Below are 16,494 nucleotides of genomic sequence, written 5' to 3' on the forward strand. Positions count from 1 at the left end.
GAAGGAACAGAGAGTTTAAAGAGGTATTTAGTTAGTCCTTCTGACTTCTGTTTTCAAATAGTTCTAGAGAGTATGTCAGTAGATTTCAGTAACAAAATTATTTTGAGCCCTGATCCAGCAGAAATTTCTGAAGGTCTGAAAGTTGACTAATGATACTTCAAAAAGTAGTTCAAATTAATGGAGGACAGAAGGATTTTAAATCCTTTCCAATAGGAAGACTAAATTGTTTATAAGAATGGTTTCAGTTACTCTGCATAACAAATGGTTTCAAGGCAGCATTACGAGTATTGAACTGTTAACTAGCTCAAAAGTATTTTAACGTACAACTGTTGTATTAATTGCAATCATCAAATTGAAAGAACATGAAATTAAAAGTAGTTCAATGAACACTATACACATATAGTATAAACAAAGCCTGAAAACATTAGCTGTGGAGAAGGAATAGGGCAAAATATCAGTTGAAATGGAACAGAAAAAATCTGCTCAAAATAATTATTTATGCTAAAATCTAGAACACATACTTCTGTTTATAATATTATCCTTACAAAGCAATGACTGAGATGCATGATACTTAGCAATGTAGGGGTTTGGGCACATTTTTTCTAGTACAGGTCTTCAGTGCTTGTGTATTTTCATGCCAATCGTAAAAAGATGCAATGGTGCTTGCTTTTCTTTTAACCCTGGAACAAAACAATCTTTCTGGATGGTCAGGTTAGGTTGATAGGGAGAACAGAAAATGGGGGAGATTACAGAGCAGGTGAGGGAGTTTGGCTTTGTCAGCCTGGATAAATCAAGTCTTTGGAGTGTGGGGAGCTTAGAGCAGCCTTCCCAGACCTATAAGGAGATTATCAGGAAGATAGAGTTAGGCTCTTCGCAGTGGTGTGGAGAAAGGATGAGATACAATGGACATAAACTGAAATGGGAGGTTTTGAGTGGATATAAGAACTTTTTTCATTATCAGGATAGTTAACCCTTGGAAAAAGTTACCCAGAGAATCTATGCATTCTCCTTTCCTGGAGGTTTTCAAGACCAGTCTGGATAAGCCCTGTGTAATCGTCTGACCTTGTTCACCCTGCTTGGAGCAGGAGGATGGACTTAAAGACTTCCTAAGGTCCCTTCTTAACTGTATTATTCTATTATCCTGTGACTGCTAAGTGATCTCTATGGTTCATCTTCTCTAGACGTATACTGTGTTAGACAGTGATGGAAAAAATGTGGCTCAAATGCAAGTGAGGAGTATTGGTATAGCATGCCAGCAGCATCATTATAATAGTCAGTCTTGTGCTAAAGGACTTGTTTTAAGACTTGTAAAAATGGCAAAGACTAAATGTGTTTTCTTTAACTCACAATTAATTACACAAAATCTGTTCACAGAACATTCAGATCATTGTGAATCCGAGCTACTTCTACTCAGATATATGATTACCACTCAGCCAGAAGAATATTTGAATATATTTTTTTTAAATTGCAGCTGTTTCAATTGGTTGTCTCAGAACCCTTTTTGAAGGGATATCTCTGTGGATTGTTTCTGAAAACAATCTGATTGTGCAATTCAGATTGTGAAGTTTCAGCACTAGAGGGGCTGAAAAAGTGCAAGAGGAATTTTTTGATTTATTTACCTGTATATTAGATTTACATTGATAAAGCACATGAATGAAATACTGTTATTAATGGTGATACCATTGTGCCTTCTTTGAGATTAATGAACCTTGATTGAGAGAGCCAGTTCTTGATGTTGCAAGAACCTTGCATTACTTCCTCTAATCAAGCACTTTATAAATGTATTGAAGAGGTGTAGATAATTACAATATTGCTTAGAATATATAATTCCTGACAGTGAGGTTTTGACTATGCTTTGAAGTGAAAGTGGTTGGTTATGCTGGTAAATTTTCCAGTGATGAGCAAACAAGTACCTATACTAAGTTTTTTGTGGCTGCTGTCATGAGCCTTTGAAAGTTTGGTTGACAAGTTGCAAATGTTGATAAAGAACATCAGCAAAACATGTAATTGTTTGTTTGGGAGGATGAAAAGAATGGCACTAGGTATCATCAATCAAGAGTAATATCTCAGGGAAGGGTATTACAATATCTAAGCTTTTTTATATATAGAAACATGAGGCAATTACTGAACATACAGGTACAGACCGCATTTCTGTACTTTTGACATGGAAATTGCAAGGACTTCTGGAGATTTGGAGAATGTGGTTGCACAGTCTTGAAACAAGACTGAACAATAGCTGTCTGACAGAATCTGGGGAAGAAGTTTTATTTGTAACTCAGGAAAATATTTGAGAGGTGACAGAAATCATGTTTGCTCTTTTGGTTGGTTATTCACGTACTGAATGGAGTAAAGTTTCTCTGTTACAGAAATTGCTTCAACTCTTTTGTTCTTGTAATGGTAATAGAGCAGCAGCAGTTTTATGCAGAAAGTTCTAGGCTGGACTCTATTCCTTTCTTTTTAATGTAAATTTTAGATTTTTAGCTATGTACACAGAATAGCAGCTCTGCTTTCATGCTGTCATCTATTATCTCATCTGCTTTCATGGAAAATTCATTTCTATGAATTCATCTATGAAGAATTAGCGAGGAGTAATTTCCTTCTGTTGATCTCATAAAATATTTTATTGAATCCATTACCCAAGATGGATTACTTATTAAAATCCTTTATCTATTTGTTCTACTTTCCTACCACTCTGGAACTTCAGAAAACATTTTTTTTTAAAGACAACTTCTAAAGATGTGTAGAAAGAAAAGTCTTCCATGAGGTTCTTAGTCCACTGATTTCCAAAGAGAATATTTGTAGTTCTGTTTCCATACAGTTTCCTGAACTTCTTGGGAAACATCTGTAAGGAATAACAACAGCCCTTATTAAACTATAGTATTCTGTGTCCCATCCCTCTCACCTCAAGAACTAAGTTATATTCCCTCCAGAAATTGTTAATCTTTCTTTTACAGGAAATATTTCACAATAGCCTTCCAACATTTTATAAGACAGTGAAAACTACAGCCATAACTATATTTTATTTAGAGGATATTATCTTCCAAATTAGTGTGGGTGCTTGATTATTTTCTGAATAACTTGGAAAGATGACTTTTGTTTTCTTAGGGATTTTTAAGACTTCTCCAGTATTCTTTTATACTTGGTATCTGCATATAGTGGGTTTCAAGGAGAACTAAGAATATTTTCAAAGCTCTGTTGCAGACCTCAGTGCTGCCAAAGGTATTTGTTAAGTAAAAAACGCCATCTCCCTCTCTCCTTTGAAAGAAAGGTGGAAGAAATTTAATCCAGTGTGTTTTCTGACAAGGCCAAAATAGGCATTCATTCTTGCTTCTTCAGGTTTTACCTTTTTACACAAAGATGCTTCTGAATACAGTTGTTCTAAGATACAACAGTCAAAGCTGATTTTTTCATATGGCATTTGAAGCGACGGAGAAAGTGGTGGGACTCTTCCCTGAAATCTGTTGAAAGAGTACGTGGAAAGTGAATACAGTCTGTTCGAAATATATGTTCTTCTTTACCTGTTTCATATGCTATCTGTTGAAGTTTGAATTCTAAATGAAGTTATGCTGTTTAAAAACAAATGACAATGCAGTCTGTTAATAAAAATAAATAATAATTTCTTTATATCCAGTACAAAACTTGGAAAGATTTCCAGAGGAATATTCTAAGATTTCAGAGAATAAAGCAGGAAAAGACTTGGGGGCTTCTCATCTTCTTACCCTCACGTAGGATGAGCTGTGCCCAGATTACTCCCAGTAACTTCTATGCGTTCTTTTGTTAAAATTTCAGAAATAGTTTCCTTTCTCTTGCCATGCAACCTGTTTGATTCCTATTGCTAGAAAGCTTTTATCTGAATGTTTTGCATGAATCATTTTTGTTGGAGTTAGGTATAACGCTTCTTGACTTCTTTCTGGTAGGCAAGGAAAAAATATTCACGTACTTTTTTTTGTATAGCTTTCATTTACATATCAAAGGCTGTTATCATGTCTTCCACCAATCTAATTTTCTACAGACTGAACAGTGCTGCATCTTGCTATCGTCTTTACAAAACTCAGCATTTCTAAGCTTCTAATTGTCTTTGCTCTTATCTGAATTCTAATTTGTCTGCATGTCTTGATGTACTGCCCTCAGTCATACATACAACACAATTTGAAGAGTTAGGAGGAAGAGTAGTCAGAAAAATACTGTAGGTGACTTTTTGTATTATACTCCTGTTGTATACGAGAGAATAGCTGCTCCTTGATAATAGACTAGATTCTTGTTGCAAGCTGCTGTAAACATGCTGCTGTCTTTCTGTAGAGTTTGTCTATCTTCCTGTTATGTTATTACAATTGCTCTTTCTCAGATGGGTAAGAAGTTTGTGCTTATTCTTAGTGAATTTCTTTTGATTCAAAAGTTTATTCCAATTAGAAAAGATAATAGTAAATTTTGGTTCTGTTAAAAACAAAAAAAAAGGTTGCAGGCCTCTCCAAAACACTCAACATCAAAAGTTTATCATAATTAGATTAATGAAGGTGCTCTAATTCTGTTACATGAGTACTTGCTATTGATGAATATTTTAGTACTGCTATGCTTAAGACTGTGCTCTGGAAAGCTGCACTTTACCTGTACTCTGTTCACCCATTTTTACCAAGAGCAATTGATACTCTTTGAAAACATTTTTTTACAATGAGTGTACTGCAATCTTACAGTATTTTTGCCTAAACAATAATTCCCCAGCTTGTTGATGAAATTGTTGTGAGACACTGTGTAGAAAGCCATTCTTAAGTCCAAAGACTCAGTTCTCTTCAATCCACAAGACCTACTGCTTTATTGAATGAAATTATTTTGATTTGATTATACTTATTCTTAACAAACTCACTTCAGAGTATTACCTCTTCATTATTCTCAGGGATATTGTTCTCCTAGCACGTACTGAAATCATACAGACTATGTATAATACTCTGGACAGTCCTTTGCCTTCCTTTTGAAAAGACAGTGTTTTAGCTTTTTGTGTGTGATGGAGGCACAAATTCTCAAGATGATTATTACCAACTGAGATTGGTTTAATGAGGTTTTCAGGGCGAATTTATCTGATCACATTTTCATAAAAATTCAATGTACATGAAGGTGATTAGGATCATGATAAAATATATATATATATTTTTTTTTCATTTACACAGTGTAACTGCTGTCTCTTAAAGTCTTTTGGCAGTAATGTGTGAATATTCCTCATGTTCTGTCATCACCAGGTTCTCAGCTTTCCCAACAAACATCAGTACCAGTGCAATATGGATGCTCTGGTTGTTCTTCCAGCTTCTCCAATTTCTGCCTTGGAGAAATAATTTGCCATGTAACTACTCAGATGTGAAGTCTAACAGTTTGCGTGCAGACTGTATGCATTTGCTAAAGGCTCTCTTCCCAAAGACTTTTTCAGAAGAAAAAAGTCTGGAATACTGTGTTCAGGTTTGACCTATAACAATTTGGTAGCCTCATAAAGAATGTTCATGGAGTCTTGAGGATCACTTTGTTAGGAATTTAAAAAGGCATAATGCTTGATTGTTTGTGGTGTATCTCTCCAATATGCTATGAAAAAAGTATTATCCATCAGTCTTCATTTGTTCACTAGTAGTTTTTTTCTGGCTTTCATGGATAGGGAACAATACCTCTTGCAAAAGAGCGTGTAGGTTTGGTGAAAGACTTACAACATCTGGGAACCTTTACCTGCAAGGGATTTAAAAGAAAATGAAGATACTATTTGGAATGATTCTTTTGAAGTTGTTGTGCAAGTGAAAAGCTAGTAATTCTTTTAAATATGAGAGTCCTAAGTTCCTGGTTACCTTAATAACTGTTTTTTAATCACATGGATCACAACAAAGGATGTGACTACTGGTGGGACTTTGGTGCATCAGCTTTGAAAGGCAAGTGGTCTGTACTCTAAAAAGGCTCAGAGATGATCAGAGAAGGTATCATGAATGGTTAAATAAGGTGTGAGTACTATGGCATGATTAGAAAGTGTGCAGCCGAAAAATAAAAGATTTAGATGTCAGTGATGTGTGTAACCTCCTGGACAGTAGCTTTTTTGCTACCCAAGTTGCTGATGCACAATGGGCAAGTGAAGCCATTTCATGGTAAACAAGATGCATTTTTAAAACTTTCAATTCTATGATGGCTAAGTCACTGTTAATGCAATGCATTTTATAGTTGCTTGCATTATAAAGGATGTGATAAGAAATCAGTCAAAAGTCATGGGGGGAAAAAAAAGGTGTTTACAAATTGCCAAAAGCAGTTCATAAAACTTTTTCTATACTCAATGTCATGAATCACTAAGAAAACTGATATGGAGAACTAATCCCAGGGTTATCCTGGGTGTTCAGGATGACTTTTACTGAACGGCTATAGAGGTATTGTTTATGGCTGTGTTTGTTCAATGTAGAGTCCTTATTTCCTATGATGTTACCTGCTTGTCAGTTATACTGGGCATTATCTGGATGACATCGCATCAGTATTTGCTGTTCAGCAATGATACAGTGACCTTCCCAAATCAGTAAAGAGTCTCTTTTTATCTCACAAGTTTTGTATAGTCTTGTCATACAGAAAAGTTTGGACAAAATTCTTTTACTGCTACTATGGAAGATCAACTATAGCAAATCAGACTTTTTTTATTCTCCTAAATTACTGCACATCTCTAGATTTAAACTAGAAAGCTGCCTACATATTTCTCTTTTCTAAAAGAATATTCTAAAATTGGGGTCATTCACAAAGATCATTTCTAAAGATCGTCATACAGTGTAGTACATTGGGAGCATTTACCTTCTCAACCTTGGAATCTTGACTGCTTCAGCCAGCAGATCATACCTACCTGTCTGTCTGTGTATTCTTTCCACAAAAACATTTCTTCTGTTATCAGCAAGTCTTGTGACAACTTTGTTCTCAGATACGTAATGTCTCAAGCCTTCTCACATAGGAAGTGTTACAGACTGACTTCAACAGTATTAGGCAAAACTCTCTTTGTCTAATGAGTTATGTTTTGTCTGAAGTTTAAGCATCCAAGAGTGTGGTACATATTCAATATGTGATAGAAGTTCAGCACTGTTAATGTCTCTGGTAGAATGAAACTGCTCCAGAGTACTTTATTTTTTTCAATTTCTTTTTACCTCAATACCTAGGTATTGTAGCTTCTAAGTCCAATCGTTGCTAGAGGCTTAACCATCATTAGACGTCTCAGAAATATGTGAAATTAGTGACAGAACATGTGCTCTTAAAGTGCAGCTTATAGGCCTTACTATCAATGCCTTTCAGGAATTTCCAGCAGGAGGAAGATATCTATTCGTAGTGCTGCCTAGGAGAGTGAAAACTGTACTTTGTTTCTTCATTTACTGGAATCAAAGTACATTCAATGGAATGCAGTGAAATCCTTCTGACCTCCTCAAGTCCACTCAAAGATAAAAAAGAACCACCTTATCTGTTGGTGCAGTGTCATTTTTCAGCATGAAAAATCCAAATTAATACCAAATCAGAATAATCTTGTTATATTTACTTAAAAGATTAGGGCAAGGGCGAATGAAATCTTTGTCCTGTCTTTGAAGTGTAACTGTGTAGAACAGTAAGTGTTCCAATATTGCAACTTCAGAAGTATTTATTGAAGTGATAGTTCAAGAGTAAGATGTCAGTAAGTTCTCTGAAAAGTTTTGAGCTGCTTCTAATATTTGTAGAAAGAAAAATGCAGCCTGTATTTCCAATGAGTGGTACTCATACAATATGCTGAGAAAATCTTGTAAATTGTTGTCTAAAGAGACAGTAATTGGGAGAAGTGTGTGTGTGCACATGTGCACCACAAGAAAAGGAATCTGTGATGGGAAGACAAGTGAGAGAGCTTTGTAGGGTATAGCCAGGACTTTGGTACTGGTGATCAATTGTAGTGTTTCATTTGAAATGAAGTAAAATAAGTAGGAGAAATAAAGTAGTGGAAAGATCTTGAAAATCAGGGTGAGTCAAAACAGGAATTGGGAACAACATTGCAGATATTGTTGGCAGAATATGGAGTTGTTTCTCATGGCCAAGGAGAAATGGGTAAGAAAAACTCATTTTATACCCAGCTCTAAATACAGAGGCAGGACATCTCACAGAATGTACTAGAGAGAGAAAATAAAGTATAGCAGCCTATGCAAAGTCATCAGTAAATGAACGCCTTTCATTTGAACTGAAGCTTTGCTAGATGTATCTGTTTTGTTGGTTTTTTTTCCATGTCGGTACATTGTTTAGTGATTATTATTTCTTAAAATACATAGTGGACATGTAAGATGAAGAATAAAGGTACTTGCTTGTGTAGTGGTGTTTCTTGATTGAAGCACATGGGGACCTGTCTTCCAATAAATTTTTGAGTGTTGTTAGAAGTATTGACTTATGGTGACCTAAAACAGAATGACTAATAATAATAATAATAATCTCAGTCACTGCTTTCTGAAGAGCAGTATTCCTTAGCAGATGAATGGGATCAGAGAAATGCTTGTTTGTTTAAACAAGAGCAGGCTGAAGCCTATTGGTCCTTTCATTTTTTTCTTTTTCTTTTCTGTTTCCTCTTTGTTTTTTCTTCTCCTTCTCCGCCTATCAGATTTTCCCCTAACTTTTCCTTCCCCCCCTAACTTTTCCTTCCCCCCCTAACTTTTCCTTCCCCAACTTTTTCTTTTTCCCCCACCCTTTTTCTCTCTCTTTCACCCTCCCCCCTCCCCTTTTTTTTTACCCTTTAAACCAGTATTCCTTTTTAAGCCAAAAATTGTAGCTTAAAATCATAGTTGGGACAAGTTGAAAAGGTACCTTGTTTTATAAAGTTTTTCTAGGCTAACAGTCATGGGGAGCTGGCTTAATTTGAGGAATAAAAAAAATTAAATGTGATGAATTGGGAGAATGTTTTAATGAAACATGTCCTCTTTTTAAAATTTCTGTAGATGAAGTCTGGAATGAGTGCATGTAGAAGTAAAAATTCATACCTTTAAAAAAGGAAACAAAAGAGAGGAGATAAGGCAGGGAACAACAGAAAAATAACTTAAGACAATAGGCATTAGTAATGGGTGTGGGGAGGGGGTGGAATGACTTGACCTGAAATTAAAGAAAAAGAGTTTGAAAATGAACCATCAGAATCAAAGTTAAGGAAGAAGGAAAGATGGATTTATCTTTTAATATGTTTTCTAATTTCATCTTTCTATGGACATGTAAGTTAGGAAACCCTCCCTAAACAACATTTTTATGTGTTTCAATCCCCGCCCCCCCCCCACCTTTTTTTAATTATTTAAAAATCTGCAGCTGAAATGGCTAATGTCAGTATGCTGATCATTAAATCTTCATCGCTGGACCTTATGAAGGATCATTCTGATCTTTTTCTGTATTCAACTTGCTTTCACTGACTATTTTCTAACAGTTGATATTCTGAACCTGCAGATACTTTTTTTTTTGGTGGCGGTTTTTTTGTTCCATCTTCTCTGAAATGATCCCTTCTCCACCTGCAGTGGATTGCTAAAACTCCTAGAAATACAATGCAACTTTCTAGATTGCATCTTGATCTAGGAATGATGTGCTTCCTACCAATCTTATTTAGACTTTTTGTGAACACAGATATATGTACAACTACACATTAAAATTATGTAGGTTATATTTAGTGTGTTTTTATATAAAGATGAAACAACATAACTGTTCAGTTTTTCTGAATTATTATTCTAGGATCAAGACCACCTTTAATCCTACAATCTCAACCTCCACCTTATTCATCACCTAGAGATGTTCCCCCAGACATATTGTTAGATTCTCCAGAAAGAAAGCAAAAGAAACAAAAGAAAATGAAGTTAGGCAAGGATGAAAAAGACCAGACTGAAAAAGCTGCAATGTATGATATCATTAGTTCTCCTTCCAAGGACTCCACTAAGCTTACATTAAGACTCTCTCGTGTAAGATCTTCGGATATGGACCAGCAGGATGATATGCTTTCTGGTTTGGAAAACAGCAGTGTGTCAGAGGGTGATATTCCTTTTAATGTGCAGTACCCAGGACAGACTTCCAAAACACCCGTTACTCCACAGGATGTTAACCGCCCACTAAACGCTGCTCAGTGTTTGCCGCAGCATGAACAGACAGCTTTCCTTCAGGCACAACAAGTGCCTGTTTTACAACAGAACACTTCAGTTGCTGCAAAACAACCTCAAACTCCTGTGGTACAGACACAGCAACAGGTTTCGCAACACGGAACTATAACGTCATATGATGAAGTAGAATTGGATGCATTGGCTGAAATTGAGCGGATAGAACGGGAATCAGCTATTGAAAGGGAGCGATTTTCAAAAGAAGTGCAAGATAAAGGTAAAAGGATTGTGTGTGTGTATACACTCTCTATATTATATAAATATATATATATATATGCCTATAAAGCCCATATATATATATATTAAAAAAACTTCCTTTCATTGTCACAAAGTTCAATTCTGTTTACTCAGTGTAGGTTCTTCTCTGACATTCATCTCCATTCCCTTCCAACAATGAACTGTAATCTCTCATACATGCATATTTTTTATAGATGATATTCTTTAGTTGGGTTCTTACTGTATGGAAAGTGAAGTTCTTATGTTTCAAAATTCTTTTTAGCCTATTCTTATTTGAACCATGAGACTGAATGAAGTACAATTAACGGCGTTTATAAAGTTTCTAAAATTCCAGTAGTACCATAAGTCAAAATTTTTAATAAGCTGTGGTAGTTGAATTATTCATTAACTATGTATGCTGCCTAATTTCAGAAAATTGGTGAAAATTTTATCCCCATCTATTCATATCCTATTTGAACCCATTTGAAGGAGGTGTTAGATTAAAATCACATCTATTCTTTTAAAGGCACTGTAATGATTGGTTAACATATACTACTATATTGTGTCCAATGTTTGTTCAGCTGAATTTTTATTATTATGTAGGTGTTAGAAGTTTTAGAGAGCTACCACGTATCTGTATGGTCTCTAACTCAGAACCAGATGGGCATCTGGAAACTTTTCTCTTCCCTTCAGTAGCTAAACTTGTTGACTTAACTGACCTCACTGAATCTATCCTCTTTTATTTTTTTGCTCTTGTTAACTGGTTTGATGGTCTTTAGGCTTCAAAAATCTCAAAATGGATTCAAAATCCACATGTATATCTTGAAAATAAGATGTGTTTTTATAAAGTAGGTAGTGATATGTTAACATAAGTACTTCTCAAAAGCTTCCTCTGCACTATGTTTAACTTCTGAGAAAAAATATTTTATAGTATAATGCTAATTTACTAGATACTTACAAGAAAAATCTTACAGAAGTGTAAATGGAGCATGTTCTAATTTTGGAATCTCACAGCTGAAAATGGTCAATTTTGGACATACTTGCAAGGATGCAACTGTATTTACGTACACTCTGGGTTTTTAACCACCAGAGAGAGCACATTTTCTCCCTATTCAAAGATCTTATTTCTGTTTTTAAAGATGTCTGCAAAAAGAGAGTATGTGTGTTTGTGAGTGCGTGTAAATATAATTGCTGAGATTACTAAAAAGTTTAACTATAGATATTCCTTAACTGGTAACTAAAACAAGTCATGTTAGAAAAAAGTTGTTTGTCAATCCATGGAGAAAATTGGTTGTTCACCTTAAAAGAGATCTCTACTTCATTAATGTTGATTTAATGAAATGGAGGATTTTGCTGCTGTGCTTACATCTCTTGGACTAACTTTAAATTTAGTCATGGAGAGCTTGTGATTTGTCTCCTAATACTTTTGTTTCTACAAACGCTACTTTTGTTTCTGCACTGCTGGGGTAGATTCTGCAACATGTTTTAGCTGAGAAACATCTGGAAAAATGTGGTGTATTTTTTTATTGGTGTACTGTAGCCTTCAAACACTTAGATCAAGCCTAAAACACTCTTCCTTTTTTGTTCTGGCTTTCAGGAAATTACGCGCTTTAGTTGTGAAGCTTGCTTACCATAATTACATAACCACGGGTAGACCGATTTGTTTGTCTGGGGGGAAAGGAGTGATTTTTATGTATTGCAGTCTCTCCCCTGTTGATTACTGCTTGATAAGCATCTTGCCAAATAAGGATTTCAGTCTTATGCTTCACTTCTGCCTGCATCCTCTGCCAGGTCTCAGTTCTTTCCGAGTTCCTGCAGTTGCTATGGATCAAGTGCAGGAGTTGCTGCCTGATTCTGGGACAAATGATCACCATTTATTCACTGGTGTTAAATTGCCCCTATCCTAGACAGCAGCTCTTTTCTCTTTGGCAGCCAAAGTTCCAATCATGAATAAGAACAGAAGAATTTTTACCAGTGTCATGTCAGATTAACTAAAAACTTGATACCTTAGAGAAATACGGTTCTTATTTTTGGTAACGCTTTTGTCATTGCTTCTAAGTTTGTAGAAGTTGGTATGCTCAGAGATTGTTCTAATTATAGCCATTTGGTTTGGTGTGACTGCAGGAGGAAGGTTCCTCTATGGTTCCTATGGAAACATGTCTGTTAGGAATACACCCAATAACTCCTAAATCGTGTCGTGAACTTTTGAGAAGCTGCTTACTGCATTAAAAAAAAAAATGGCATTTGTGCATGTTAGTACATACAAGGTATCTTCAGATCATATTATGTCCAGAAAATAATGTTGACTATAGCGTGTACTCAGCCTAATTAAAGTGGGAAGGTGTAGCCCTAGCTGATACATAGCAAGCGTCCCTCTAGAGATCTTTAGATGCTAGCCCATGCTGAAATCTGCATGAAAGCATCTTTGCTGATTTTGTGATTGAGGCGAGGGAATGTAACTGCAGCCACATTACACTTTCAGTGTATGCATTGTCTTCCATAAAGTACTTTGAGTGGAATTGTACTTGGTCAAGTTTTAATAGCAGGTTAGTGGTCTCTTCAGACCATTTTTTTCAGATATGAAATCTCTACATTACAATGCTTCATCAAAGACATTCACTTGCTTCTTTTTAGATAGTAAGGCTTTAGATAGATATGATTTGTTTTCTGATGTTTGGAACCAGGAGTATGGTGGAACGTTTTAGTCCAGGGAAGAGGTGGAAATATTTTTTTCTGGGAGTTCTTGCCAAAAATTATACAGCAGCTACACTTGCCTAAGGCAGTACTAAGGTCTTTTTTTTTTATGCTAAGATTCTTCTGTAATGTTCAGTACAGGTGGGAAATGGGGATTCAGAGCCCTTTGAAAATTACAGTGCCTTCTATAATATAAACCCTCATTTCTTATAAAACTGTTAGAATATTTTTATGTTCCACCAAACAAAGTCTCTAAAAGTGGGAGGCAATCTCCAGCCCAGTGGTGAAACACCAGGTTTTGCTGAAGTGTTGTCTTCTTCAAAAAGTAGCATATCTTTCTGAAACCTGACTGTCATGCTTTTGCTTTCTGAAAAAGTGAAAAGGTCACTCGTGCAAAATCTGGCAGATTTGACCTAACATCTATCAAAAATGTGTAAGGAGAGATTTTATAATGTAGACCTTTTGCCTCCATAATTGAGTGCCTTTCAGAGCTCTGTTTTTGTCATTCTGTTCTTTTGGTCTATTTGATTTCTTGGATTAAGTGGATTATGTGGTCTTTCCATCATGATAGAGGGGAACAAACTTTGGTAGAAGTTAGTTTTGTCCTTGACCTCTGTGTGGAAGGACAATATTCCACCTCCTCTTCCTACTTTTTCCATCAAGGAAGTCTCTCTGTATTGATTAATTTTGCAAGTAACTTCTCTGTATCTGTTAACGAAAGGAATAATTGGGGATTTTGAAGAGCAAGGCTCTTAACACCAGAGGTTTCATTCTAATATGCCTATTATGTTTAATAGTTTCACACCATACTAATAAGTCCCTGGAACATGTCATGTCTCAGGTCTTCAGTTCCTGTTGCCCCCCTCCCCCATAAAGGCCACTATATTCTCATCCGATTCAAGTTGTCAATCAGTGCTAGGTCGTATCATCTGTTTTGAAAAGATGTATAACATCACAGGTAGATCCAAGTATCAAGATCCATAATATCTGAGTAGAAGAAAAGAACAGCCATGATGTGGATGATTCTGAAGGGTTAATACAGAATGGGATTATCTTTTCCAACAGCAATCAACAAGAAGTTAAGCATCCTCATCTTAGGTACATCAAGGTATTTTTATGATCTAGTTTCTTTAGACAGGCAATGAAATGTGCACTTCCTTCTCTTCTAATCACCATTTCTAGTCCCATTTCCTGTACTACTTGGTGCTCTTCAATGCTTCCGAAAGGAGCAGAGATCGGTGTTCTGAATCTATTTGTTCACCTAACTGGAGTTGTAATTAATTCACATTCAGAAGTTGACTACTCCAAGAAAGTACAGGAAATCCTGTTGAGTTTTAAAAACTTATGTCCCATGAATTTCTGTGCTTCTCAGAAACCCTTTTCTCTTTGTGGGCAAGGTGGGTGGTGTTGAGGGAGAAATTGCTTTCTGGTAACCTCAGTTTTCTGTATTAACTTGTGCTTTGCAGCTTTTCAGATACAAATGGGGTATTTTTGTGCATAGTTAGGTAGCTCAAAGCTAGTCATCTAACCTTTCCCAGAACATTACAATAAGATCTTCTTGTTCTTCAAGATTTAGACTTGCTACTGAATTAATTTTTGTGTTCAAAGTTTCTACCACAAGATCTTTCATGTTTCTAAAGAAAATATACTGCAAATCAAAAATACAAGATATTTAAGATACTAATGTTAAAAGACAGCCTGAGCCTTTTAAAAGGGGAAAAGGGAAGATAACCTTGAAAATTACTTGAAAAATAGAAAGGAAACCATCTTTTTTCATTGACTCTTTTTCAAATTGCTTTAGATTTTTTAAAATTCAGATTTATTTGAGATATTCCATATATAGTATTATTTTGTGTTCTCTGTTAGATTTTAGGCCGCTTCAAATATGTTTTTGTATAATTCACTAGTCATAAGAGTCTAAGGAGTTTTACTTGTAAAAGGCACTGTTCTCTGGAGTTTGTGAGAATAGTCAAGAAATCGTTAATCACTAACCATTTTATTGGGGAGGCTAATGCTTTTTTTTTTTTTTTTAACTGAAAAGCATTAAAAGCATTAGAAGCATTTTTTAAATGAGACAAACCTACTCGTATCTGTGTTTTTTTCCCCTACGTATTTTATCTCTGAGGATCCACTTCACCCAGTTATTTGGAATCTTACTCTGGATTCTTTGAATTAGGAAGTGAAGTTGTAATAACTTTATTTCCAATAATTGGATCAGTTAGGGGGCATTTGGATGCCTGCTGTGGGCCCTTCTTTTTTTAGTTCGTTCCAAGCCCATAGCAGCAGAGACACACATCCCAAGAGTGTGAATCTGCCGGAGCAAAACTATCAAAACTACAGTTATAGGTAAGTAACATTTTTCTCTTACCTTTTAAGTTCGTAACCAGGTCCTCTCCCTTTCTCCCTTTTCCCCATCTCCCCCAAAGTCTCCTGAAGAGAAAAATATTAGAACACTATTAAGAATTAATAGTTTGTTTATGTCTAATTTTATGTAGCCAATGAATGAAATGACAGAATGTGTAATTATAACCAGTATATTACCATTAATTTCCAAAAATGCATTATAGGGCTTTTATTTTCTTAAAACTGGAGATACAAGTGTAGGTATTTGTATAGTAATCTTGCGGAAATTTAGAGTGACTAATACAAGAAGGTGAGAGGAAACAGTGTAAAATTTAAATCATTGTGTCTTGATGTAGTAGGATAATGTGAGAATTAGATATTATATGATTTGTGTATATAAACTTTTGGTAGGTCTGCATTTTGCAGTGTTAAGCAATAGATGAAACTGGCTCTCCCAAGAAAAAGCAGTTTATCAAGTTCAATTTCTATAGTTAAGAGATTTCTTTTGTTTTGTGTTCAGACATGTTTAAGAAATGGAAGAGGAAGAAATTCTTCTTCTATCTTGAGAAATTGCAAAAAGGTGTTGGAAAATTTCCATCAATGTAGGAAAAAGTACTTTGTATGTATATATATTTTTAAAGAATGAAAAACAGATTGAGTGAAACATGCATTTATATATTTTTTTTAAAGTGTTTATTTTTATTTGGTGCTCTTATGAACATGAAAGCGAAAATTCACAGAATAGGAAGTCTATTTTGATTTTATCTATAGCATAAACTAAGATTATAAAATTAAACGTAATTTGCATATAGCATGTGCCCTTGATTGCACCTGTTAGGTGGAAGGGAGGATTTGTAACATTACTTACACAGTAATGACTTTATTTCCTTCTGAGATAGTTGTTTCTCTATGATGGATTTAACTCTTGATAAAGAAATGGCATGTATAATTAATAAAGCTTGAGAAGAGTTCAAGCCCAGCACTTTTATAGATCGTAGTCACTTAGTTCACTCTGACATCAACCTATGATGCTGCAGGTTTTTTTCCATGATCATACTACATAAGTATTACTGGATCTAGTCAACTGAACATATTTTTGAATGTAATTTATGATGTCAGAATGAAGTCA

The 16,494-nt window shown here is 35.3% G+C and overlaps 1 protein-coding gene across 8 annotated transcripts in view; it reads left to right on the forward strand.

The window, feature by feature from the left end:
- NIPBL (NIPBL cohesin loading factor) overlaps positions 1–16,494 on the forward strand; it is a 190,487-nt gene that overhangs the window by 103,522 nt on the left and 70,471 nt on the right. For 6 of the 8 annotated variants that reach the window (XM_066988239.1, XM_066988238.1, XM_066988243.1 and 3 more), the window contains one exon: positions 9,697–10,329. The exons of the other annotated variants lie outside the window; for them this stretch is intronic. In XM_066988239.1, coding sequence (XP_066844340.1) covers positions 9,697–10,329 — 633 coding nt within the window. The remainder of the gene's footprint in view (positions 1–9,696; positions 10,330–16,494) is intronic. 8 annotated transcript variants of the gene reach the window in all.

The sequence above is a fragment of the Anser cygnoides genome, chromosome Z (genome assembly GCF_040182565.1).
Source record: "Anser cygnoides isolate HZ-2024a breed goose chromosome Z, Taihu_goose_T2T_genome, whole genome shotgun sequence".
Lineage (NCBI taxonomy): Eukaryota > Metazoa > Chordata > Aves > Anseriformes > Anatidae > Anser > Anser cygnoides.